This window comes from Mesoplodon mirus (genome assembly GCF_964341445.2).
Source record: "Mesoplodon mirus genome assembly, chromosome: 3".
NCBI classification, from domain to species: domain Eukaryota; kingdom Metazoa; phylum Chordata; class Mammalia; order Artiodactyla; family Ziphiidae; genus Mesoplodon; species Mesoplodon mirus.
The window spans coordinates 183250545-183278239 of record NC_138978.1 but is presented as its reverse complement, the minus strand read 5'-3'; the positions used below and the strand labels follow the sequence as shown (position 1 = coordinate 183278239).

Below are 27695 nucleotides of genomic sequence, written 5' to 3'. Positions count from 1 at the left end.
AAAATCCCATGTTCAAGGGAGTTCAGGATATGCTGGGTTAAAAGGGTTAAGCAGTTTTATTTTCTGTAAGATTCTCAGAGCCTTTAACATGATGGAAACTGTGAATCTGTAAGAAGGCAATAGAGTACCCAGTATCTCTCAAACTTAACTTCACCACACAATCCCTGTTTGTCAGACATATTCTGGTACCAGTGCTTCTTAGAAATACGTAGTGGATAAGAACATAGACAGTACTTTCTGATTGCAGAATCCAGCTCTGCCTCTTACTATGGTCTTGAACAAGGTACTTAACCTCTCTGTACCGCAGTCTCCTCATCTGCAAAATAGAGATGATAATAATAATACCTACTTTAGAATGTTGTTGTGAAGATTAAATGACCATATATATACATCTGTCGATCTGCCTCACGTTACTAAGTGTAATATGTGTTAGCTACTGTTATTGTAACTATTTACCCCTCTATTTACTAATGGTATAGGCCCCATACACATGGAAAGTGTAAATTCCAAAAGTTGAGAAAGTTCTTTGTGACCTTTCTATAATAAAAGGAACATCTGAACTAGGGAATGATATAGTGGCTTTGAGTTTGGGGGAAAACTCAACAGTTTCCAGTTTAAATCATCTGTCTAGTCGGTATGGCTACTGTCATGATGAAATGAAAATGTTGACTTTGAGTAACTAAAGGTAAAAGAAAAGAAAGTGTACAGGGGCAAGAATTATTTTTGTATTTATCTAATCTGGACTAGGTTGAAATAGAAAATGTCAAGTTATGAGTAGTGTGTAACAGCGACATCAAACACTTAAAATCCCAGCTTCCTGGATATATGCTGTGGAAAGAATGAAGCTGATTGCTGAGGTCTAGCTGGGGAAGAAGGTGAAGAGAAAGCCATGTCAAGATGTGGCTTAGGCAGCAAATTAAGAAGATAGCCATTCATTCAAACAGTAAAATAAATAGAATTCATCCTCCAGGTGCAAAAGAGAGAGCTCTGTTTTCAGCCGTTCACAGTCAAATGCAGAACTAGGCTGTAAACAACAAACCATAATAAAATAAGCTTTAGGATAGAGGTACCAGCATGGTGCTATGGAATCTCAGAAAATGATGCCACTAAGAAGCTAGGAGGTGGAGCTTGGATGACCTATCAGGGCTGGCCTGGCGCAGAGTCAACTGTTTGATGCTCATTTGCATAAGAGAGAGAGAGAGAGAGAGAGAGAGAGAGAGTGTGTGTGTGTGTGTGTGTGTGTGTGTGTGTACAATACAGGAGGGAAGACTTCCATTCTAGAGCAAGTGATCCCAACTGGGAGGCTGTGAGCCAGCGAGCCACACGAAGTAAAAATGGGAGGCTTGATCGCATGTCCTTCACCAGACGGGTCCAAAATGACTATATAAAGTAAATAGCATAAATCACTGTTGTCAGGGCGCACACCACCTCCTCCCTCCCTTCCCCACAGCCGTCCTCATTTCCACACCCCCTCAACGGTTCAGGGAGAGCTCGTGGTCTAAGTAAACGAGAGGACTTCTGACTGTAATCCTAGCACGTCACTTCGTTGAAGGCAAACACGTGGTTCAGAGAGAACTTATAAATCTCTCCTCCCAGGCAGGATCGTGATGTTATCTGCTGGCAGCAGAAGGTTCTCTCCGAGGGGAGCTCCAGAAGCTCCCGACCAGAGAGAGAGGGAGAGAGAGAGAGAGGGAGAGAGGGAGAGAGAGAGGCAGGCAGAGGCAGCGGGAGAGATACAGAGAGACCGAGAGAGAGGCAGAGAGAGAGACACACAGGGAAGGGCGAGAGCGCAAGTGAGGGAGGCCTGGCGAGAGGGATGGAGAACCTAGAATAACGGTCTAGGGAGCCATTCGGGGGCAAGCCGAGGGGCTGCCTGGCTGCAGAAAAGAGGAAGGAGAGGATCTACTGCAGGCTGCCAAGTGCCTACTGCCCCCAGCGAGAAAGCCCAAGTGGGAGAGAAACCAGGAGTGGGTGGGCAGGGGTGGGAGTGCAAGGGGACCCCTTCGCAACCCGCTAGGAATAAAACTCCCCTGTCGGCGCGTCCCGGGGCTGCCGCTGCGGTCCGCGGTGGGCGAAAGCCACGGCGGCGGCCGCCGCTCGTCTGTTGCCGGGTTGGCGTTTGGAGCGAGAGGAGAAGGAGCAGAAGGAGGGAGCTGGAGGCCGGACGCGTTCGCCAGCGGCGGCGGCGGCGGCGGCGGCAACGTGGAGTGACCGGGCGGGTCGGCGCGCCGGCCGGGGTATCGGCCCCCGCGCGCACCTCCGGGAGCAGGATCCTCGCCGCGGCCCCCGCGGCCCCCGCCGGACGCGGCCGAGTCCCGGGCGCAGCGCGAAGCGCTCCCGCCTCCCCTCCGGGGCCGGGCTCGCTCCCAGCGCGCGCACACGGGCGCGCGCGCGCGCACACTCACACACACACTCACACACGTGTGCGCCCCTCCGCTCCGGAGCTGCTGCTGCTCCTGCTCTCAGCGCCGTAGTGGAAGGCAGGGCCGCGCCGCTCCTTCTTTAAATATATAAATTGGAGCCGGCCGGCCTCGGCCGCCCCCCTGACAGCGCCGCCCGCGGCCCTCCCGCCGGCGCGCCCGCTGCCAGCCCCGGGACCTTTTCATCTCTTCCCTTTTGGCCGGAGGAGCCGAGTTCGGATCCGCCACTCCGCACCCGAAACTGACACACTGAACTCCGTTTCCTCCTCCTAAATTTATTTCTGCCTAATAGCCATTCGTCTCTTTTTTTGTCCCCATCTCGTCGCTCCAAGAAAACTTTTGCTGACTCCCCCAAGTGAAGCTTCCCCCTTGCCCGTCGTGTATTAATATTTCCACTTGGAGAACGACTTGCCTTTTCTTTTTAAAGGAATTCAAGCAAGATAGCTTTTTCGCTCGGACATTGACTCCCGATTGTTTGCAAAAGTTTCGCATTAAAAAAAAAAATCTACCTGATCCGTACTTTGAGAGTTGTTGGTTTCTTTTTTATTTTTCTTACTTTTTTACTTTTTAAAAAAAAATTTTTTTCCACCTTAAAAAAAAATGCACTACTGTGTGCTGAGCGCTTTTCTGCTCCTGCATCTGGTCACGGTCGCGCTCAGCCTGTCTACCTGCAGCACGCTCGACATGGACCAGTTCATGCGCAAGAGGATCGAGGCGATCCGCGGACAGATCCTGAGCAAGCTGAAACTCACCAGCCCCCCAGAAGACTACCCCGAACCCGAGGAAGTCCCCCCGGAGGTGATTTCCATCTACAACAGCACAAGGGACTTGCTCCAGGAGAAGGCGAGCCGGAGGGCGGCCGCCTGCGAGCGCGAGCGGAGCGACGAGGAGTACTACGCCAAGGAGGTTTACAAAATAGACATGCCGCCTTTCTTCCCCTCGGAAAGTAAGTACCGCTCCCCGCTTCCACTCCCCGGGGCTTAGCGCTGCCCGAGGCTTCCAGAACCGCAGCCACTCCAGGGATCGCCCTGCCCTCTCCGGGTCCCCAGCTCGCTCCTTCCCCTGCTCCTGTCCTCCGTCCCACCCACCTCCTTGCCAGTTGTGTGCTTGAGGACGTTAGGCTTTAAAACGTGGACTTGCGACTTTTAATTTTCTCCATTTCTCCCTTCCCCCAACGCCCCCGTCTTTTATAAGGCGTTTTTCTCTTTTTTTCTCTTCCCTGGAATTCTCAACTCGGCCACCGGCTAGGAGTCAGCCCTCTGTCAAACTTGGAGGCGCTCCCTGGGGCCGCGTTAAACCGGGAAACCTTGGTGGGTTTGTTTTCTTTGCTCCGATTGGCCTGAAGCCCGCCGAACTGGTGCACGAGGGGTTAAAAAAAAAAAAAAAAAAAAAAGTGGCTCAAAACTAGCCTCTCCGGAAGGCGCCCCTTTCCGTGCCGACCTATCAGCTGATTCCCCAAGCCTTCCCTATTGTCTCTAACTCCCCAAAAAATGTCAGCGTCGCCAAGACAAAACCCGATCTGGAGACCCCTCCAAAAACCTACCTCCAACCCCTCAATTCTTGAATCTCCTGCCTCGGCGAGGTGTTTACATTCCCCCCAAGGCGAGATCTTGTAACCACGTCCCCTTTTGATTTCACCTGGAATGGTAGAAAGGACAGCTTCGTTGCTGACTACGTTTAAAAGGGTTTTTCCTTCACGTTATTTTTTTCAGAATTCACTCAAACCTGCCTCCTTAAAATCGCCGGTGTAGCAGATGCTTTTTCTTATGCGTTTATCGTTTATCTTTCTCACTCTTGAGCCCGGTGTTCCCTGCCCTTTCATAGGCTTCCTGCAGTCACTTCGTTGCATTCCTAAATCTCAGCGTAGAAGACAGCCGATTTTTTTTTTTTTTTTAAACTGGCTTCTCTGAGGGCAGTGTCCTCAAAACCAGCTGGCATACAGTAGCAACGGGAGCAAATGATTTATTGTTGTGTTCTTTGAGGGGAAGGGAAGAGGGCAGTTAGCTTAGAATGATTTCCAAGTTCTTTAAAAAAAGAAAAGAAGAAGAAGCATATATTGATGCCTGAGAGGGTTAAATACCAGGAAGAAGAAAAAGAAAAAAAAAAAAAAAAAAAGAGCTCCAACATTTGCCTATTCCAAATCCCAAGTCGTACACTTTTCATTGGTTGCCCATCTCTCTCCTCCCCTTTCCATGCCCTATATACTCCCTGGCAGCCTTCACGACGTCTCTGTGTCTTGCCTACAGAGATAATATGGCCATCTTGGTAATTTTATCCTAGAGGTTCTAATTGCAGGGTGGTGCTTTTCTTTTTGAATATTTATATTTAGTTTGACAAGTCGTAGTTCCGGGACTTGCCATATCTTGTATTTGATGGTCTCAGATTGTCAGCTGAAGTATCCAACCCCAGGCTTCCTGGCGACCTCTGTTTTGCTGCAGCATCATCTCTTCTTGTTTAAGAGCAGAGCTGAGGCAGGAGATCCTGGCAAGCGGGATGATTTTATTATTGTAATTACGTCACCATACAAGACAATGGTGATAAATACACTCCACCCTGGTGATTCCCCCTCAGGGAGTGAAGGAAAGCTTTCTACCTGGGGTGGAGCCAAGGAGATAATTAGGAAAGAAAGTTCATTGTAATTAGTCCAAAGTCATTGAGACCCAACAGGGAGTTGAGTCAGTGTGCATTCTCTAGCACGTGCAAGTGCAACCGTTCTACTGGAATTTAGGCAGGCGGGCAGTTATGTAGAAGCAGAACAAGCCAAGCCTTCAGTGTTTACCTGCAACAGCTCTTATGAATTGCTGGCACTTTCATAACAGAGAGGAGGTCTGATCCCTTCACGAGATGGGTGTGGAGAGCAAACTACCCAAGAGGGTGTTCATTCTTTGTTCTTCAAGCACTCTTCAGTCTAAAGAACTGAGGTGATCTCACGCAAGATTATCATCATCACCAAATTGGAAAAAATTCTCAAATTATTAGGATCTCAGAGCTTGGCATATCAGGTGCGTGTGTGGATTCCCTTCTGCTTCCTCTCCCAGCTACCAAAGAAATGAAAGCCTCTGATCAGTGCAGGATAAAGTATAAATGATCAGTCTTCCTACAAAGAGTACAGGCTTCTTAAAGCCTTAAAGGAAGTTTAGGAGCAGAAAGCCTTATTAATAGCAGATTTGATACTACTGTGCTAGGACTGTGGATAATTTTATAGAAAGTAGGTTAACTGATTTTCCAGTACTTTCTAGTTATACTGGAATATAGTGAACCCTTCCAAAAAAAAAAGGAAGAAAAGAAAAAAAAAATCACTCCACCATATTTTTAAAGGGCAAACTGAAAGGACAGCATTGGCTTATATACCAGCTTTCCTTCTTTAGGACCTTTCCGCCTAACTTTTAACTCGGTCCTCCCTGAAGAGATGGTGGGGAGGAAGTGTGCCTGTCATTTCTTGAAGGGAATCCGCGGCGGGTCATAATCCCCAGAGATGAAGGCATGGGAAAGATCACTGGTTCACTTTTTACCACCAACTTATTAGCGTTCAGGGAGTGACTTCAGCTCAAATATTACAAATATGCTCTAATCATACTCAGTGAGCTATGTATCATTACAGATTGTTGGTAGCCCTTTGCAGGACATTTTATACAGTTCAGACAAAATGTTTTTAGCAATGCAGAGTTTTAAAAGTAAAAATATAAGAGATATTGTATATGCCTTCAGGCATATTTTGTCTTAAATATTATCCTTGGCCCAGCATACTATATAAATACAGTAAATATGAATAGAACTGGCCAGGTGCCAATCTCCTAGGATGAATTTTAGTCAAGAAGGTATTTATGGGATATAAATAATACTGTGTCAACATTTGAAGAAGGGATCTGATTAGTTTTGAATTTATTCGTATTGATCTTTTCACATGCTGTTAGTTTAAGGCTCAAAGTGGAGTTATGCTAAGGTTTACCCATACTTTACCCAGTGGGAATTAGTGGACTTCTCGTCCTTTTGACAATCCACTTGAACTTCAAGCACATCTATTCAAAAGACACCGTACGGGGCTTTAGAAATTTAGAAAGAGTGATTCCACATAACAGAGTAAGAATCCAAATGATTAACAATTAAAATATGTAGACCCTTCGACAGTCAAAAAAAAGGAAGAGACAAAAAGTTTTATTTTCTTTCTTTCCCCTCTCTTTTCCATGTAACAGATCAGGCACGTGTTGTGGTTCTAACTGTGGTGATTTTGTTCCTTCCCCCACCCACACCCTCAGGGAACATTTGGAAATGTCTGGAGACATTTTGGGTTGTCATGATTGGGAGTGGAAGGGCCAGGGATGTTGCTCACCATTCTAGAATGCACAGGAAAGGTCCCTTTTCCACCCGCCACCCCCATACATCAAAGAATTATCCAGCTCCAAATGTCAGTAATCCCCACGTGGAGAAAGCCGGTAACCCTGGGATTTATTTGCAGTTGCTGAATTCTGCTAGTAATACCATTTCCAAAGTAATAATCTGAAAGTAAAACATCTTTATCATCAAAAGGACATTAACATGGAATAGAAAGATAATCAGAAACTTTTCTGAAGTAAGTGGGACGATGAACTTGACTCTTTGGTATGGTGTATACTTTATTATTATGATCTTAAAGGGCCTAAATTAGAGGCATCAAAAGCTCCCATTCATTTAGCCTAAGTAAGGGTGTCGCTCCACCCATCTGTAACTTCAGTCAGCAGCAATGTGTTGTTAGTCAGGACAGAGAAAAAAGAAGTGAAGGATTATCGTGGATTTTCCTTGCAAGGAAAATAAGCAGCTCATGTTAAGGAAGAGTGGAATCTCCAAGCTCGGCAACGGAAGAAAGTAAATCATCATGTTGGTTTATTCTATCGTATTGAATTAGATAAACTAAAATATACAGCCTGAGACATTACGGTGAGGTTTCCTTTGTAATTGTTTCACATAAATGCTAAACATTTAATACCAAGCAATCTCTTTTTCTATTTCCCCTGTAGCTTTCCAAGTGAAATTGAGGAAGATAGAAAGAATACCAATAGCACTATGGTTTGGGGGGGGGGGATGCAACTTAACATTCTATTCATGGATATATCTTTCTGTGTACACATTGCTGGACTATCAGCCAATTGCCCGATGAAGGAAAATATTAGCAGTTGCTGGAACATAGTACTATTTTTGCTTGATGTTCAGGGATTTTTTTTCTGTTTCTTAAATTGAACTATAGTTGATTTACAATATTGTGTCAGTTTCAGGTATACAGCAAAGTGATAGGGATTTTATTTTTCAGATTCTCTGTGGATGTGTGAGAAAGAGACACACACACACACGGTGGGGGGGAATTCTCTGTGGATGTGTGAGAAAGAGGGACACACAGAGAGAGAGACAGACTTGAACCCCTTCCCTAGACTTCCCCAATGATTGAGTTATTAATACACAGCAGACCCAACTTTAATTCCCCCACTTGTATTGCATCATTGCTTGTACTAACTCTAGTGCCTAATTGTGGTCGCGTTTAACTTTAGGCTACGTTCTCTTCCAGGATTTTCTCTCCTTTCTTTTACTTTTCAAAGTCTAGGAAAACTCCTCAAAGAGATCTACTGGTTATAACTGAAGCAGTTGGGCCGTCTTTGTTGCCAAGGGAGGCCGGTCTCCTCTCCTGAGGAGTCCCCCCTGGATGGAGGCTGGGCTTTGTGAAGCTGGAGGGGTAGATGGGGACCAGCTGACCTGGCAGAGGCTCCGGGAGCCTTCTGTGTCTCCACAGCGACCCCTGGGGTCTACTCAAGGAGCTGCACTTTCTGAACGATGCCTTCTCCCTGGTGAAGAGATGCTGATGTAACCCAGTCACAGCATCTTTCATATAAAAAGATATGAAAGAATGACAGATCCTGTTTCCTAGAGGAAACTGAGATGTGAGAAAAGGGCTCATGACTCACTGTTGATCCCATATCAAATCTGGGTTAGAACAAAGGAGGTCACTGACTCCTAGGCCTTTGCCCAGAGATTACAACACACTTCAAGCTGCATTTTGAGAAGGTTAGGGAAAATAGAGTGGAAGAGCCTGGCCCTGGGAGAGACGTACAAGCTGACCACCGAGGTGGGATTCTGGGGGGACTCCTCCCTCCCCACCGCCACCCCCAGCCCTTTACAGGTTCAGGATTAAGGTGAGCCGGGAGCAAAGAGCCTGCAGGGAAGAGCTCTGGAAACAGCCCTGTCAGCTCTCTTGATGTAGCATTTCCGGTCCTGAGGGATCCTGGAGAGAGGATGTGGATTTGCCAGATGTGCTCGCTCTCCTTAGGCAGCCCGACTGCCTGCCGAAGGGTGGATCCACTTTGCAGATTCTGAACAGCTTGATGAAATGTGCCTCTGGCCGAGATAAACAAACGTTTCCATTGTCATTTTGAAACCATATGGTGTGCTTTGGGTTTTTAATATTTTTTAAACAAAGATACTTTTTAACCTAGGAATTCAATGTTCTCCAGGTAGTTTCAATTTAATCACATGCTAGGGATTCTCTGATGGGTTTGTTTAGACTGAAAAGCTTGTTTCCATCCTATGTTGGGGTGAAATTCGCCTCATGCTGCAGTCACAAGTGGGTTTTGGTGGTTGTCATTGGTTTTGTTTCTTTTCCAACCTCTGATAGGTTAGAACTGCACTGCACTGTGACCACCACCTTGCTTCCGGATTGGCTTGGTGGCCTTGACTTTGCATCAGCACTCCCCCTTGACCAATTCCCCACAGGCTCTAAATTGCCTTCTTGTTCTTCTCTCTTCTGGAATATCTGTGTGTAGGGTGGTGAACTTCATTCAACCATGGCTCCATTTCTTCACTTGTAAAGATGAAGAAGATGCTGGCTTCCTAGGGTTGCAAAGGACTGACCATGACCTGTGTAAAGAAGTCCTGAGCTCTGCTTCTGGCACTTAGTAGACCTTCTTTGCATGCCAGCTGTTAAGCATTGATTCTCAGACACCATCAATTTTAAGGTGCACTGTTATTTTATGTGCCACAGAGAAAGAAATATCACTGACAATTGACTATAATGTGCCATTGATTATGAGATATTAAAAGGAGATATTTTAGAGATATTCCAATATGATTAAAAGTGATGCCCTGGGGACCACTCCCACCAGTAGCCCGGGATGTCTCGGGACCAACAACTCACTCATTTCCTAGTAAGTTCCAATCAGTGGATCTGTTTCCCTGGCTCACTCGGATTGGTCCTTAGGTGACCTTTGCCACCTAAGGGGCTGGGAACAGAGATTGGCAGGGCTGGTAATCCAGCATGCCCAGCACTATCTAATCCTCATACAGGGAGGCCTTGAGAATTTAGGCTTCGTAGGTAAGATCTCAGATGTCTTAGATAATATCCAAGACCTTTCAGGGTCAGGCCCCTCCTCCTTGCTCAGCAGCCCCCCAACTAAATCCCCCCAAGAAAACTACACTCCAGCCAGATCACCCTCTTTGCCTTTACCCAAATGGGCCCTTTATTTCTGTGCCTCCCGCCCTTTGTTTATGTCATTTCTTCCACTTAGAGATCCATCTTCTAACACCTTTAAATGTCCTTCGAGGTTTAGTTCATACCATCTCCTTATGAAACCTTCGCTGATGTTCTTTGTCCTATGTAAGTAGCTCTTCCTCTGCACTCTCACAATACTGATATTCATCTCTAGCTCAGCCTCTTTTCTTTTGCTGTAGGTAAAATCTAGCTGTGTCCTGACCTGTCTTCTTCGTTGGTTTGTAAACTGCCTCAGAACCCACTCTGACTTACCTATGTTCTTACAGCACATTGTTGTTGCTCCATCAATGCTTAATAAAGGAATGAGCATTTCCCTTTAGAGAATAAGATTGAGTTACCAGAAGAAGGATCAAGAGTTCAAATCATTAGGACCAGGAGATATGGAGAGACAGAAATCGACTCACCTCCGTTATTGGGGACAGCGTTCCTGATGGAACTTGTCCCTGTGCTGAAGGCAACACAGGCTTCTCAGAACCATTCAGTTCCTGTTTCCAGTTTTGCAGATAAAAATGAAAATGATGGTGATAATGATGATAATGAAAGCTAACCCTCATCGGGTACATACTATGTGCCAAGCATAGTTTTAAATATTTTACTTATTTTACTTATTTCACACTCAAAAGTGACCCTATACGGTCCAGACTGGTATTTTCCCTGTGACATATGAGGACATGGCTATAACGATTTCTATCAGTGATGTCTTACTGGAAGTCAGACTTTTAGGTACCACAAGTAATAGAGGCTCCAAATAGAGACCAGGAAATGGAGAGCATGACTTCTCCTGCCCTCTTGCAAAATGATACAGCCCCTCCATGAAAGGGTGGTGACTGTCCTCACCTGGCAGGAATTACATTCATAGAAGCTCTGCATTCTTTCCCTCCAGAAGGAAATATACTTCAGAAGCCTTTCCTACCACCCTGGGTCTCTCTTCTTGCCTCTAACACATTCTTCCACTTTTATCTCTGCACTTGTTTGATACAAAAATTGTGATTTCTTAAGTCTCCTGGTCTTGATCTTGAACTGCAACCATTTGCTTCACAAAATGTTTATAAATTTGATTGATGGGTGATTCGTCTTGTCTCTCACAGAAAATTAATTTATTGAGGAAGGCAGGATGGTGTTGTACAGTGAGCACAGACTTGAGAGCCAGACAGCCCCAAGAAGTAAAAGAAAGAGAATAAATAAAAGGGAATTGCACCAGAGGAATCTCAGAGGCTGAAAGGGAAGAGGGAGCATCAAAGACAAGAAGTCCTACTCCAGGCCAATGGCAGTTGTTAACATGTGGTCTTGTTTGGGTTAGCAACTTGGCTGTCTCCGTGCAAGTTATTAAATCTGCCTCATTGACATTTAAGCTGCTTCCTGCTGAATTCAGGTCTTACCTCTGCCATCACTGGCTTGGTGACCAGGCCGAAGCCCCTGCACTTAAGCTGATCTCAGTTTGTTCACTTGTAACGATGAAGAAGATGATATCTGCCCCTAGGGTTGTAGAGGATGGATGATGACATGCAGAGAAAGGCCAAGTGCAGCTGCTTCTGGCACATAATAGGCTTGCTTTACATGGCAGCTGTCATTCACTGAATCTCAAACGCTGTTGATTTTACAGTGCACCATTATTTTATATGCCACTTAAAAAGAAATATCATTGCCGATTAATTGTAACGTGCCATTGATTCTAAGAGGGCACCAGGATTTGAGAGGTATGAAAATATGAAAAATATATAAAATCAGTGAAGTCACATAAATATTTGTGGATTGAGAGAATAGCGGTCCATGTGCATGTAGCAGAGTGCTATGTCCTAGAAGTACATCGAAAATAAAATTAAGTGGGAGCATGATATCTGCCCTCAGAAAACGTTTCTCTTTAGTAAACTTTAAGAGCCTCCAAGGGGTAATCGCCACCTCTGGCACCAGAAGCAGGAGGTCCGCACCATGGATTCCTCCCAGCTGGAGTGTCTTGCTGTGCATGCTCAGTGCATTCATATCCAGTTTTGATTTTTTTTTTTTGGACATCTCAAGATGTTACCAGTTGTTTCAAAGGGCCTTTACATTTCTAGGGAAAAAATGTTTAAAGTTATTTTAACGGATCTCTCTGAGTACATGTATGAGTCACATAGCACTCACCTCTTTATCTTTCTGGGCCTTAAAGGCTGAAATCCAACAAAGGATGGGGGGAGGGTATTGCTCAGAAAAGTCTAACATGCAGAAGGGACTTGTGGGCAACGTGCCTCTGGGCTGGCGCGGCCCCTCCTCCCAGGCCCCCTGTCTCACCCGCTCCCCTGGGGAGAGGCTCTGTTGAGAAGGAAGCCAGGACGTTTGGACCTCCGTGCATCTCCATGACCAGGCACCAGCCACAGCAGTTTCTTCGCTGTCAGGCGATTCATTTAAAAAGAGACTTTAGCAGCAAAATGCCATTAGGGGGTAGAAGTCTCCCAGAGGAGGATGGATGGGAGGAAGGGGAGAGGGTAGTGGAGGAGTCACCACAGAGGATTTGAGGAGGAAATGAAAACTTAGGAGGTGATGTCAGAGAGGAGAGGCCGTACTAGGTCCAGGGTAGCTGTTAACAGAGCAGAATGCTCTCTGTGTGGGGTAGCATCCTGGCTTTCCCGGGGCGACCGAGTAAAACCACTTCGTTGGTATGAGAAGACGTTGCCGTCCAAGAGGAATTGAGTTTACTGGATTTAGCGTCTGTTACAAGGAGGGAAAGACTGCTTGTGCCCAGAAAGCTCCTCTGTGTGGACCAGCCCCCATCCCTTCATTCTCAAAAATGAGCCCTTGGATTTGGTTCTGCCTGATAAGTCAAAAATGTGGGGCTTAGATGTTCCTTTAATCACAACAACTTGAGGAACTTAAAGCAAATGGAAAATGCTTTCTGGATGTTACAAAGCCCAGACCTTCTGAAAATAGTTCAAATGTATTTCCAACCTCCCCGGGCAGCTGTTTGCTCTCACACTGGCATGCTGCACACATCTCTGTCCACAGAGAGACTGTCACTCTCCCTTCGGGCCTTCCTCGCGGCCTCCATGTCAGTAATTAGGAAGCAGGACGTTCCTGAGGGAGAGACGTGGTGTTTCTGAAAGGAGAGTCATGGGGCAGCTGCTGGAGAGCAAGGCTGCTTTTTTGGAGATGTTTGTTTCAGGAAATGCTGTAGCATCTTTCCAGTCTCAAGGAAGAAAAAGAAAAATGTTGTGACTTTGACCTTGGCGCTCCGTTCATTTGGCTTTTGCTGTCTAACCCACACCACACTGACAAATACCACATCTGTCTTGACAAGCTAGTTCACAAATAACTGCTCATTCATAACTTCAGGCTGTTGTAAGAATCCTTATTTTTTACTTCAGCTTGTGAACGAGAATGCACAGTTCGGTTTTGAGAAAGAAATTGAAACAATCAGAAGTCCACTGGTCTTTGCAGATCTCGGGGGAAGCACTATCTAAAAGAGAAGACCATATTTTTTAATGCATTTTAAGAGCGCTAAAATATATTATTGCCCATAAATGAGAATTTTCTGGGAAATTTAATGTTTAAGTTTTGGAGTAATTTCAGTATTGGGAATTCAACACTTCTTAGACCAAATTCATCAGGAGTTATTCTCTCTAGACCACTTGTAGCCGTCCCTTTGTCATTCCTTCCACTGGGGGGGGGGGGTTCTTCTTATAGGGTCATTTATTTCCCTACCCATTGACTTAATCTCATTTTCACAACTTAATGACAATGCCATTGAAGTTGTTTTTTCTTACTTTATAATAAACTCCTATAACTCAGTTGCTGGCTGAGAAAGGCCAAAATGGGGGCTGGTGGCGGAGGGGGAAGGTGGGTGACTTATTCTGATTCGACTTTAGAAGGAGAAAAAAAAGGAAAATCACAGACTGAGGACATTTCTTTGTAGAAGACGGATGATTTGGTAAAGGAACTGCCCACTTGGAGGTCTGTCAGGGTTTTCGGTTGGGGAAGTGTTTCTACATCCAAGTTCACACCTTAGCATCCGGGGCTCTGGAAGTTAAGGAGAGAGAAACAGAGGTAGGAGCTTTTACCCGGAAGTAGCCGGGCAGAACCAAAGGAGAATCATGGCTGTCACGTCAGGTTCTAAGGCAGCAGTTCTCACCCTGACATATGTCTATTACACAGTCATTTTGATCTGAATAGTATCTTAGTCATTCATGTGTACCTCCCCGGAGTGTCAAGCTTTAGGTTGTTAAGCGTATTAGTAGAGTTCACTGGTCACATCTGTGAAACAACCCACTCCTGAGCGAACGCTGTTTCACCTACTCAACTTTTGCTTTTCTCCTCCATGGAATTAGGTGGCAGGTGCTGGTTTGTCTTGTAGAGAGAAATACTTCAGAAGGATTCCACTGTCAGAAAACATCACCATCAGTAATGAAACTATGTGTATAAGGTCATGTCTAATATCATTCATTCTTTGGCAATTGTATCAGGATTCTAGAAAGAGGGTCTTGAGCCAAGCTGACCCCGAGTCCTTAGACACTGGGGATCAACGGTTTGCCCTTTCTCAGTAACATTTGCTGGGAATTCTCTAAGTGGAGTAGAAACTCACGGTCGTCCAGTGCTGGGAGGAAATGACAGTACCCACTTCCAGAGTTGCTGTTATCAGAGAGATGGTGTTTGCGTGGAGGATGTTTGGGTGAAGGGCTGGGGAGGGGTTGAGGGGCAGGACCAATTTGATGTGGAGTTCACTGCAGCATTTTTAATGACATTTAATTCTGCTTAAGCTATCATTGCGTTAAGAATGGCTTTCTCTCTGAGAGACGCTTTCACGCTACATAAAACCGTTACTCAGAACAGGCAACTCTTAGGAGAGAGCGGTTTCTCTGTGATCCACCTGGTTGGCTTGTTTTGAGTTCAGACGAGCTTTTTGTAAAAGGCCTTTCTAACCTCTAAGTCACAAAGGCCTATACCAGTGCTTCTTGAATTTTACCAAGCAAAAGAATCACCTGGAGTGCTATGTGCGGATTCTCAAACCTTTGCCTGCTACCCTCCATCCAGATTATTATTCAGTAGTTTTTGTTTGTTTGTTTTGTTTTTCTTGGCCGCACTGCGCTGCTTGTGGGATCTTAGTTCCCCGACCAGGGATTGAACCCCGGGCCCTCGGCGGTGAGAGCGCGGAGTCCTAACCACTGGACCACCAGGGAATTCCCAAGATTATTATCCTGTAGTTTTAAGGTGAGCTCCAGATAACTGCCTCTTGACAAGAAGGCCAGGTGATTCCCAAGCAGGTAGCTCAGAAACTCACTCTGGAAACACCGTGTATTTGGGTTTTGTTGCTTTATTTCTTAGCTGTGTCATCACAGGCAAAAATGAGTCCCAACACTTTTAGAGTTAGCTTCATTGTTTCTTAGTTATTTTGTAAATGACCCATGCAAAATTTTAATTCCAGGACTGTTTTTCTCTTATGACTTATTTGAGCCATACGAGTACCCCATTATTCATGACCAAGTGCCCAGGTCATTCTAAAAATTTTTATTTCTCTAGGACTATTCATGTCTCAGATTTTTTCATAGGGTTTCATCTTTTAAAAAGCATTTCACATGGACGCCCAAACTTACTGATCTGAAAAAGTTTATGCATACCACAGTGCCACTTCAAACACATAGATGTTGAAAGTTGATTTTTACAAAAACTAACAGTTACTTTCTTTGGCCTAAATCATCCCTATTCGCATCATTTATCTGCATCCAGTTCATGGGCTTAACTTCAGAGGCACTGGATCAGCACCAGAGCAGCCTGTTCTTTGGTCCTGCTTAAAAACAAACAAACCAACAAAACAAACAAACAGAAAAAGGAAGAGGAGGAAAGAAAGCATTTTAATACTGTAGCTTGATGGCAGAGAGAGAGTAAACCAAAGGTGAATATCTGAGGGCTGCAAGTTGGAAACGACAAATGATGACAGTTAGCTTGCCTTGTTTCCCCACAGACTTCTGTTTGACCCCGGTGACCTGGGGTGATTTCAGGGATCTGGATTCCGGTAATAGAAACATCCCTCTTTGGTACCACAACACCCACTGGCCTGAAGAAGGTGCTGTTTCCCAGGAAAAGGAGTGAAATCCCCCCAAGAAGTGCACAGGGCCCTAGTCTGAAGAGAAAGCATTGCTAACCAAGCGATGCTTTGCGTACCCTGCCCGTCTCTGGTTTCGTTCCTTGAGATTTTTATTGAAGATGACTTCAACATCTCTTTTTTAGAGGTCAGATCTGAATGAGAAGACATTGTGTGCCTTGCTGATCTTGTGACAAACAGTTTATACCCAGTCTGTAGCTTCCTGTCTTTGCTGACGGGTGATGTGAGGGAATTTTCTCTCTGTGAGGCTGTGGAGAGGGCTCTAAAAATAAACAACATGGTTACTTATTGGTGAGAACATGTGTGAGCAGATGTCAGCTGGTAACAGCATATGGTGGCAACATGATAGCAGCGTGTTACCAAGACCTGGGTGTTGGGCCTTCGTCTTCCAGGCCATTCAGGCCACGCAGATGCCACATCTCAATTAAAGGGGTTTTGACTGGAAGGTGGAATCCACACAAGTGTGAATATAGGTCCCTGGGATCTTGTTAGTGGGCTGAATATTGGAGATGGTAAGTTACAGGCCATGGAAAAAGTCTTCCTTATCTGTTTTAAAGTTGAGAGATAAAAGTACAAATCTGGCAAAAAAAAAAAAAAGGGGTGGGTGGGTGGGGTGCGTATGGGGTGGGAGGGAATCCACAAGGCCTTTGTCTTTTGTCCAAAGAAGTTTTCAAGTCAGGTATAAATAGTGGCCATGCTACTTCTGGAAGACATGCCCTAGGTGAATGGAAGGTGCATGGACTTTAAATTGGTGTAAGGAGCTGGGAAAGAGGTATATTCATGCAGACCTAGAAGGCCGTCAGGGGTTAATCTATCAAATAAGTTAGATAACTAATATTATTACATCCCTTGAGCATCTTTTATTTCTCAGTTTCTTTTAAATATCTCATTTCAGTCTTTCAAAACCCCTCAGGGGTAACATGAGGTCAGTTTCATTTTATAGCAGCAGAGGCTTGGGTACATCAAGGCACTTGTCCAGAGATTCCCAGGAAACTAATGACAGAGCAGGGTGTCCATCCACATCTTCTCATGCAAAAATCTGATATTTATTATTGACTCTATCACAGATAGGATAGCCTTTGAACACTCAGCAATGTTTTTAGCTGGAGGTATTTTTTGGTGTATTTTCGTTTATAAGAATATGGTGGGCAATATACAAGATCTAGTTGCTACCTTTACTTTAAAAAAAGCAAAGTTCAGAGTTTCAGGATGTCAAAACTATCACAGAAGATATTTTCATGCATTCCAAGGAGCCCTAGATTTTTAAACTGCAGCTAAGCAGCCCCAAAGCAATATACACTCGGATTTTTGTTCACTGGAGAAGAAGTTTTCATGTGCGGGTTAGAAATGATGACAGGTGGTTTTAAGAAAACTGAAATCGAGGCCAACCAAATGAAAATCAGAGTTTTACTCTTAATAGGCAGTCTGTCTTTTGTCAAAGAGGTCAAGGCCTTTCTTATTCATCTTTAATGTAAGTCAAGATATTTATTTTACCATTTCCGTATATAAATTGTACATTGCTGTTTTAGCACTAGAATGTGTGTTAAAGGGAACGCTGAATTCAGGAAACTGACTGCTGGTTAAGGGATGCCAAAAGATCTGGGGCGAGAATCCACAATCCCCCAAAGATCCCTCCTGCCTAGTCCCCTGGCCCTGCGTAGGGGGGACCTTCTATTTCTGGGGGAATGATAAGTAAGTTCATTGAGTCCCTCTTCTGCGTTGAATCTTTGTATAGCTCTGTACAAGGCTTCTCCTCAGTAAAATAGCTAATGACTGTGCTTTTTAAAACTCCTAGCTGTCTGCTCAGTTGTTACAACACCCTCTGGCTCAGTGGGCAGCTTGTGCTACAGACAGCCCCAGGTGCTCTGTGGGTACCTTGGTGAGTACACTCGTCTGCTTTATATACCTCGTTTGACGTAGTGATAGCCAGCCCATCTTTAGTGTGTGTCTCCTGGGGGGAACTTGTCAGAGGCAAAATAGAATTCTGAAGTGCAGCCTTGTAGCTGGACAGTCACCCAGGTGCCCCCAATTTTGTAGTCAGAGTTTCTATGAGAAAGACTCATGAATGCTTTGAAGTGATATGATGACTTGATTGCAGTATGGGGAAGAATGGATTGTGGGTCAATGAGATGTGTGTGATCCAGGGGTTAATGAGGGATTTGACAGATTGATCTCTTGACACCCTGGGAGGATACTCTCTGGAGGGTTGAATGGAATGGCCAGAATGTCAAGGGTCCTTTTTTGGTATCTTATTTGAATCTATGTTCTTGTTTCTGGCACATAGCAATGGCTCAATTAATGTTTCTGGTACTGAACTGAAAGGGAGGAAGGAGATTTTCTCTCCTTTGAAGTTCTAGAGGGAGGCCTGTGGGAAACATATGCTGATCATTGTGACCTTTACGTTGCCATTAATGGGTTGCATGAGAGAATGCGGTGGTCATGGTCAAGGCTTCAGTTGACTGAACCTGGGAGCTTGCCACTTCGCCCTGACCCTCAGAACAAGTGCAGACTCCTCGGAGCTAGGGCCACGTGTTAGGTCGGGGGCCACCGAAGCCGGAGGTCTCACCCCTTTCTGATTTGGAACATTAATCAATTTATCCAGCTTTGATTGAGTGCCATCTTTTATTGTATGCTGGGCCATGAGACCACAGCAAAGAACAGGTCTTAGATGATCTTGACACTCAAGAACTCTGGCCCAGGTTGTACCCTGATCCATTCAGGAAGGGAGGAAATGGACTCGCCACCCTGGCGTTGGTTCCCGCTGCACTTTTGAGGCCCTGAGGAAGCATGGATTATATTGATTCTAAATGCAGGTGGAGGTCCCAAATAAGGACAAGAGAAATGTTTTTATTACCCCAGTAGATGTCTGACTCACTGGGTTATCCTACCATGAACTTTACCATGCCTAACCTTGCTTCTTAGGAATCAAGGAATCAAGAAATGAAATAGTTTATTTACAGTGGCCTAAGCTGGGCTTCCTAAAAAAAAGAAAGAAAAACAAAAACTGATTCTATTGAGAATATACATTTATTTTAGTACAGAAGGCCTCAGAGTGGCTAGAAGCTGCTATGTGAATCAAAAGAGTGAATGGCTTGATCCATGCTTTTAAAGTTCCCCTTTTTGAGGCAGATTATGTTTGGTTTTCCATCTCTAAATGTGTATTTTATTTCACTGTCTAAACCAAGGAGTTAATTGTCTGATTTTTTTTTTTTTTTTTTTTTTTTTGGTCTCACCAGCTTTTTGGAAAAGACAAGGGAAAGGGATGAGAGAAGGAAAACATTTGTTGACTACCCCCTACGTCCCTGGTATTTAAGGCACGTCATCCTGGGTGGGCAGGTGGAGAGGGCGAGTGTGACATCCCCATTTTTCCCCACAGGAAACTGTGGCTTGGAGAGGTGAATACCTTGTCCTTGGTCATCGAGCTAGCAAAAGGGGCAGAACCACAATCTGAATTCAGGTCTGGCCCTGGTGCCCTCCACCACACGGACCCCAAACTTCTTTTATTTTATTTTTTTGCCCTTCTTTTTGCTTTCCCTTTGGAATCCCATCCCATTCATTTTATAATTCTCTTACCTACTACTTTGGATTCATTTCCTTTTCATGTTTTCTTCTCATAGGAAATAAGTGGAGAGGCCTCCCCTACTTCTTGGCCTCAGACACGCCTTCTCCCTCGGGGTTATTTTCAGTCATTTAATCGCCCGCAAGCTTCCCTATTTCTTTGGTGAAAAAACACTGGAAACCCACCCTGCCCGTCCTGAGTCTGGGAAAATCAGGAGTGTCTCGGAGGGTGTGGCCAGGATGGGGGAGAGAGACGCACAGATTCCCTATCGTGGGAGCCTCTCCCTCCCCACCCAGCTTCCCTCCTGGGAGGAAACCCTGTGGACCCTTCCAGACCTTCCATTCAAGACTGCTGAGCAGTGGGGCTCTGCATTTTTTTTTTTTTTTTGTCTCTGTTCTTAGAAATAGTAATTGAGTAAAAATGTAAGTGAGCGGATGCCAAGGGGCAGGCGTCCAGGGTCAGGGTGAATTTCTCCATGCTGACTGTGATTCTGAACACTCGTTAAGTGGAGCCTGGCTCGTGCCAAGCGTCTCGAGGGCCATCCCTGTCACCTTGTGTGAACCGCCTCTCCATTCCAAGGAGATGTTGGGAGTGGCTGCAGGGAGGGCGGGGGCCGGTGGCGCCTCTGGCTTTCCTCCCTCCATCTCTAACTGGGTGTAGTTATCACTATGTGTCCTGACACCCATGCTTGGACTGGCAGCGCTGATGCTTCATCAGCTTTACATCAAATGGCCTGGAGGAAGAAATAGTCCTTGCCCCTCACAGCCCATGTGGCTGCTGCGTAATTTTTCTCCCTTTAAGTTCACTCTCCCCAAAAATGTAGGTTAGGATGAGGTGAGCCTGCCTGAAGGTTTTTCTCCTGAGATAGAAGAATCCAGAAGACAAGCAGCCGAGACAGTCTCACTATGAAGAAATGGGTTAGAAGTCACGAAGGGAAATTCAGCTTCGTTCTTCAAGTATTTACTGAGCGCGATGCTCTTTTGTTAGCTTAGTTCAGATTTAAAGATGGGCTTCTCAAAGTGTGGCCTGCATTTGTATGTCCCGAAGGGTCATCAGAAGCAGATTCCCTGACCTATCTCAGGCCTGCGGAGTCAGAATCGCTGGGGTGGGTGGGGCTGAGGAGTCTGTACCTTTAAGAGGCAGCACAGGTGAGTCAGGCCTCGCTAAGGGGAGGATGCTCTCATTCTGCTGCTCTGTTTACTCGAAGCCCTTCAGTTTGAAGGATGCAGATCCAGTGGGGCCTCTGTTTGATCAGCTGGTCCTGCAAGTGTGAGACCTTGAATCCACAGCGTGGCTGAGTTTTCACCCTGTGCTCCTCATGTCCCCAAATGCATACAGATATCAAGGTAGATCTGTGGTTAATTACACTTCTCACACACAACCCCTGCTCACCATGCACCACAGAGGAGGCCCTGAATGTGCAAGCAAGTGATCACACGGCGGGTGGATGCCTAGTTGGGATGTTATGTACGGGAGCGAATGCCTCCATTCGAGTGTGGATTGGGAAGGGAAGTTTCGAAACTAATGTATAATGTGTAAGTGATGCATAAGTTATAATGTCTTAGTCAATGTATAATGTTTAATTCGCTGAGGTAGTGTTTGGTCAAAGCACTGCTGACCTCTTCGTGGCCTGAATCCTGTTCTGAGACATTCCATGGGGTAAGGATCTCGCCAACAATGGAATGTAAACTCTACTCTCTCAGCCAAACTCAGCCACAAGTAACTGCAGTTTTCTCTTTCCAAATAGTGTTTTTTTTTTTTTTTCAACCAGAGGTATTCAAGCAGGTGAAAATCTGACCCAGATATTAAAAAGAAAAAGTTAATGATAAATTACTTGGTATTTTCTTTGGGCAACCCTAGACCTCCTGTTATTTTGATGTTGTTTTGGAACCATCCAGTATTTTGATTCCAGCCATACAGTGTGGATATTATGTAGTGTTTTTGACCATCAAACTAAAGAAGCAGCCAGTTCTTCTACATGGTCTGTATCACTAAACCAAAAAAAAAAAAATTGTTATTATTTTTTTTATAAACATGCCCAGAAAGTGTCCTTGTGCCCCAAGTGATTTCTCTTTTATTTCTACCAGTTTGAGAACTAGGTTGTTTGCTGTGTGGTGAAGGGTAAATGTAACAGTCAACTAACACCAGAGGAACAGGCACTAACTACAGTGGTTACTTTATAGCCACCCTAGGATTATACTGGTCAGGCTTAATAACCACTAGAAAACATGAAGTTTAAAATATTAATATTATAAGAACTCATCACTTTTTAGATTTAAACAATGGGAAAAAAGCATTTTTCTATTGAAGTAGGAAAAGAATGACTGGTCATATTCATTCTACTTCCCAACAAGCCTTCCATTAAAAGGTCTCTACGTGCACTACAAATATAGATCGAGTTTTAAGATAAATGTCAAGTGCATGCAGAGATCGTGGGAAGACAGAGGTAAAGACAAGACATTCTTACGCTACTGTCTTTCACTCCACAGTGTTCATTGTCCGCTATGTAATAAACATCCATCTAGGCACCAGTGATGCCATCAGTGAATAAAACAGCAGAAAACTTTGCCCTAGGAGAGCTTCACATTTTGGAGAAAGAAGATAGACAATTAGTTCAAAAGACGAGATAAGAATGGTAGAAGTTGATCAGTGCGATAGGGGAGAAAAGCAGCGTTGGGGGAATGGGGAGGTGAGTTGCGATTTAAAGTAGGCTGGCCGTGGAAGGGCTCATTAAGAGGGTGACATGGAAGCAGAGACTTGAAGGAGGGCGTAGGACAGCCTGAGACAATGTGGAGAAGAGCATTTCTGGCAGAGGGAGCAGTGGGTACCGTTCCTTTCACACTCAAGGATGATCAAAATTATCCTAGGAGATGAGATTAGAGAGTTAATGATGGGTCAGGTAGGGCCTTGGAGGCCACTGTAAAGTCTGTGGCTTTTCCTCTGCATAAAATAGACAGAAGGGTGGTTCTAGCCAAGGGGTTCCTGTGGCTAAACTGAGAACAGTGCACAGGTAACCAAGGAGGAGTACGAAGCCCAGTGAGTTGGACTTGGCAATGCATGGGAAAGGCACTTCACAGCTGCATCTCTAGGTGAAGGTGCACCAAGAACTACAACCAGACCTCCCTCATGCTGAGTTCTTTCTTTAGCAGATAATTTGATAGGCAGGCTACAAGTGGGTTCTGTATGTAGAATATGGGTTTTTTTTGTGTGTTTTTTGTTTTGTTTTGTTTTTTATTGTTTTAAATGAATACTCCTGAGTTATTGGCAACCCACCGCCTTCCTTTCGGAAAAGAAGCTATCTTTGCACCTTTCTGTGTATGAAAATAACCTCTTGGGTCTCCCGTCTTGTGCTGACAAGTGTAGAATGGCAGCTGTTGGAGGCTGTACTTGCTGTACTGCCTAGTCACGGCCACCCTTGATTCAGTGACCAGGGACACAAGGCACTAAACTCATAGGTGACCACAGTTGGCCTCGGAGAATGACAAACTATCTCTCCCTGTGCAAAGTGAAAAGTTGGGCTTGGAAGTGTCTTTGGACCTGTCCAGCCGTGCCTCATGCCTTTGCCTAAACTTTGAAATGAGGTCATAAGCCAGGGAATTTGTAAGACTATGTCCCTTATCAGTCAAAAAGCATTTCTCTTGGATGAGACTTTGAATTCTAATGTTTAAGTCTTGAACAACAAGACTTTACACTGGGATGTCGATTTGACCCCTTCATCCATCTGTATAAGACATGTCTACCGAGTCTATAGTGCATGCAGGTGCTGGGTGAAGTTGCCGTTGGATGGAGGCATAGAGCATAGTCCCCGACTTCAGGAGAACTACAACTTACTGAAGAGCTCAGGCAGACCAAACCAACCAAACCAAACTGAGAAGCTAATACCATGTGGTTGATTATTAGTAAGGGTCTTAGAGGTCAGAAGAATTGCTGAACTTGCTTGAGAGAGGTCAAGGGAGCCTTCTTGGGGAAGGTGGTATTTGCTCCTTGAAAAGATGGCCTTTGGGATGATCGTTTGGCCGTCATCCAGTAGCCCGAGGAAGCTGCTTCAGTTTTCTGGAAGGAGAAGATTTGCCCTTTCATGTTGTTTTCTTCCTCTGTGAGCTCGCATGACTACCGTCTTGATGAATCATGAGACAGCAGAAGCACTTAGTGTAGTCTCTGAGAAATTGGATGTATTCCTACAGGAGACCCACTGTGAAATACTGAGGCTGGAGAACAGGGCAAGAGCATTATATCAAGTATGTGTTATTCAAAATTGTTACATTCAGGAGACATAATGGACCCATGGTGTATAAAATCCATTACACCACGATGTGCTGTTGTGTAATGGGACTCTGGAATATAACATTATTTTATAAGCTGAAAGTCACTAGAGTTTTTCTTCTTCATCTCGAAGGCATATCACAATGATTGGTCCCTCACTCATGTACTATGGATGTGTGGGTTGGCTGTACTTGTGCTCCATGACATCTTCATTGCAGGACACAGGCTGAGGGAGCAGCATCTAACCCAGGCAGGCTGACCTCCTGGCTGGACCTCAGGAGATTTGACAGTTATCCCCACCCCATTCCATTGGCCAAGCCTGATTTCAGGAGGACAGGAAGAGGCACAAGAAAGGGTCCATGTGGCCGTGGGCCCAGCGGAGAGGGACAGACCACATTTTGACCAAAATGGTACAGTCTACTACAGTGTAGGTGCAGGAGTTGGGGAAAGACAAAGATTTCACCCATGTTAAAAACTGTCTGTGTTGTGGGTACGGCTTGGCTGGAGCCACACTATCACTTTATCTGTTGAATTATGAGGAGCTTTATAATGGATATTTACTGAATAATTAGTAGGTTGGCCTTATAAGACAGACATCAATGTCCTTCTCCTCCATTTTTATGTATGACTTGTTCCTCCAACCGAGACAAGTTTATTTGGTGTCAGAGGCACTGTTGGTAGCACTAGGTTTAGGAAGCAAGTCCTGATGTGTTATGTGAAATTTATGTATGTCAGGGAAGCTCAGGCTTACCTCCAAAGCATGTACTCAGATCCCTTAGCCTTAGGGTCTCCGGTTGCCACTGTGGTCCTCACATGCCCAGCAATATCTGATAAATGTGCTTCACAGTAAGGATCCAGGCTAAGTTTCCATGAGACTATAAGTTTGAAGATGCTTAACTGTTTGCTAGAGGGACCAAGACTTTCCTGTTTCTTCTCTCTCTTGTGTGACTTCCATGCCAATTGATTTAAACATCGTGTACCACGTGGTTCCCTAGAATTCTGTCTAACCTGAACCTTAGTCCCCTGCCAGTGACCTATCGGGTCGATGCCTTAGATTCAGGCTCCTTCTTGCTGTGTCCAGTGAGAAAACCGGAGAATGACCCTGCCTGGCTTGAGGCATCTTCTGTACCACTCTCAACACAGGGGCAGCCATCCATCCCCTCCGAGCACCCCTGAGTATGCTGGGTAACTCCGTGCTTTCAAGTTCATTGTCATCTCCACAGTCTATTCTTAGTAGCAGCAGATGCTGAGCTTTTCCATCCTGCTCTTGGGGTCAGCAGTGGGAAAGAGCAGAAGAAAATGAAAGCATTGTTTTGCCCCTGGCTGGACATCTGTATTTCTGAATTGCCCTGTTGTGTGGATGATGCAACCACTGGAGCTGTTTTGCTGAATGTGAACTTTGTCCACCGACTGGACTTTAAAATTGGTTTTGGATCCTTGTGAAATCCAAACGGTCAGACCACATTTTTCTAATCTTCAGTTGGATTGTATCTTTGCTCTGAAGCGGAGCTGATTCGTATGTGTTCGCCTTCACGGCAGGGGTTGCTTCTCTGTTTTCCTGGTCTGCGTTGCTTGTTTTCTCAAGGCTGCTACTTACCTCGTCCATTGTGTGTAGGCAGGAGAGCGGGAGGGCAGCTCCCTGCGGGAACTGAGGCCACTGTGGCTTCAGGGATGGATTACTCAAGTGCTATTGTTAGGGAGAGAGCAGACTGGCTTTCAGAAACTAAACAGGGGAAGCACCAAGACCAGCTCACCCACAGGTATGCTGGGACCACGGCAAAGACTTGAACTTGGGCTTCAGATATCAAAGCACTCAGATCCTTTACTGGAAGTGTTGACCTTCAGGGCTGTGGTCTCTACTTGGGTGTTCCAGTGCTGGGATTCTCAACCTCACTGGGCATGAGAATCACCTGGGAGATATTTAACATACATTCAGGCTGAGGTCCACCTCCAGAAATTCTGAGTCAGTTGGTCTGGGGTGGGATCTGGCACCTTTAGTTTTAAAAAGCTTCCCAGGGCATTCTAATGTGCAGCCAGGTTTGAGAACCTCTGTTTTGGGGGTTTACATAACTTTTACTACTATGATTTTCTGTCTAGCTATCCATGTTCTAATATGAGTGAACTTCTGCATGAAGAAAAGGCATATACCTGCTTGGGGGTATTGATAGATAAAAAGGGTGGATTCTGGCTTTAGTAATAATAAGATGAATAATAATGATACCGATAGCCATTAGTTATTGAATACTTAATGTTTGGCAATGCACTAATCTTTCTCTATTAGCCCTATAGGATAAACACTACTGTTATTCTCAGTTTTACAGATAAGGAAACCGAGACTTACAGACATCATGTAATTTCCCCACAGTCACACAGCTAATAAGTGGCAGAGCTGGAACTTGAACTTGGTCTGTCTGGTTCCAAAGGTCCAACTAATCGCTCCCCTAAGACGATAAACTTAAGTATACACAAGAATATTTGGGGTGAGGGGATGAGGTGTCAGAAAAGGAGAATTCACTGAGTGAGAATAATATGTATCTGTATTTTAAAGAGATCATTCTTTTCTGAAAAAGGAAAAATGATATGTTTGGATGCTTTCTTTTTTTCTTTTAAATCCAGTATTTCTCTCCTAAAAACTTATGGAAATTCAAAGCAGGCAGCAGAACCCGAGGGCTTGAACACAGGTGTTGGAATTAGGCAGTGGCTTCTGAGTTTAGCTCATCTTTATTCTCTGGGTTCCCTGTTTGAAGAACGGAAATGGTTGCTTCTTACATGAACGTGTATGAAATATGGTGCATCCTTATGTGATTCTCTTGTCCACACTGGATAATCACTGGACCGTGCAGTGTAAAATCCTGGTGTTTTTCTTTTTTTTTCTCCCTAGATAGGAACAACTGTTTTTTGGCTAGTAAATCTGAGTTCTTGCTCAGACTACTGCATTAATCCTTTAATGCCTATTAAAGATCAGAATGGTTCCAGGCCAAGGCCCTAGAAATTCCATCTCCAGTTCCAGGCCTTCGTATGTATCCTCATACCTATGAAGGAATGTTGCAGATCAAGGCAGCCAATAAATATTTGTTAAATGTGGGAGTGAGTGAATTTTGCAAATATGGACCATAAGAGAAATAGCACCTTGCATATTGCTAAGGACTTCTTGGGAAATGAGCGATGTCTTAGTCCACTGGTCTGCTCCCAGTTTCTCCATGGGGCCACTTGGTCTGTTAGCCAACTCCTAATTCCCACCTGGGGAAAGTTTTTGTACTCTAAGCAAAGCAATATTAATAGGATTAAAAACATCTTATTATCACCAACCTCTGTTTATATCTCTCAGCTTGGATGAAGGGATACTGACTTCTTCTTTACTGTCAGTAGCATTTTTCATGTTATAAATTAGGAAAAATTCAGAGCCCTCGGGGGCACAGAAAGAACACAAGTGAAGCTACTTGCCAGCCCATATGAAAGCCAAGCCTATATTTGATGCACTCTTGTTGTGGATGGTCCCACGGGGACGCCTGGATCAACACTTGCTCCCTCTGTGAGTTCGAACTGCTGTCCCTGGAGTTATAGTGGGACAGTTGGGCCTGTGTTCTAGGGTCCTCAGCCAGACAGCACAAGTGTTTTTAGGGTTCTTCTTGTTTCAATCCAATTTCTGCTTGAAACTTTAACACATGCAGGCTGCACTGAAACAACTTTTAAACTACTCTCTGGGTAGTGTAGGAGGGCTTGGATTAGTACTACAGCCCTTAAGCATTTTTTTTTTTTTTCTAAATATCCAACACGCTGAACAGAGGAAATTTAAGTCTAACCCTGGGGGGACCCCTGTTTAGTCATCTGTCTAGACAGACGAGTTCTTATAATGGGCCTCTCTGTTTCTTT

At 44.9% G+C, this 27695-nt stretch overlaps 1 protein-coding gene across 1 annotated transcript in view; it reads left to right on the top strand.

The window, feature by feature from the left end:
• The first annotated feature begins 1593 nt into the window (after window positions 1-1593).
• TGFB2 (transforming growth factor beta 2) overlaps window positions 1594-27695 on the top strand; it is an 83550-nt gene continuing 57448 nt past the window's right edge. Inside the window, exon 1 of the mRNA XM_082614434.1 lies at window positions 1594-3366. Within this exon, the coding sequence (XP_082470560.1) occupies window positions 3021-3366 (346 nt within the window). The 5' untranslated portion in view covers window positions 1594-3020. The remainder of the gene's footprint in view (window positions 3367-27695) is intronic.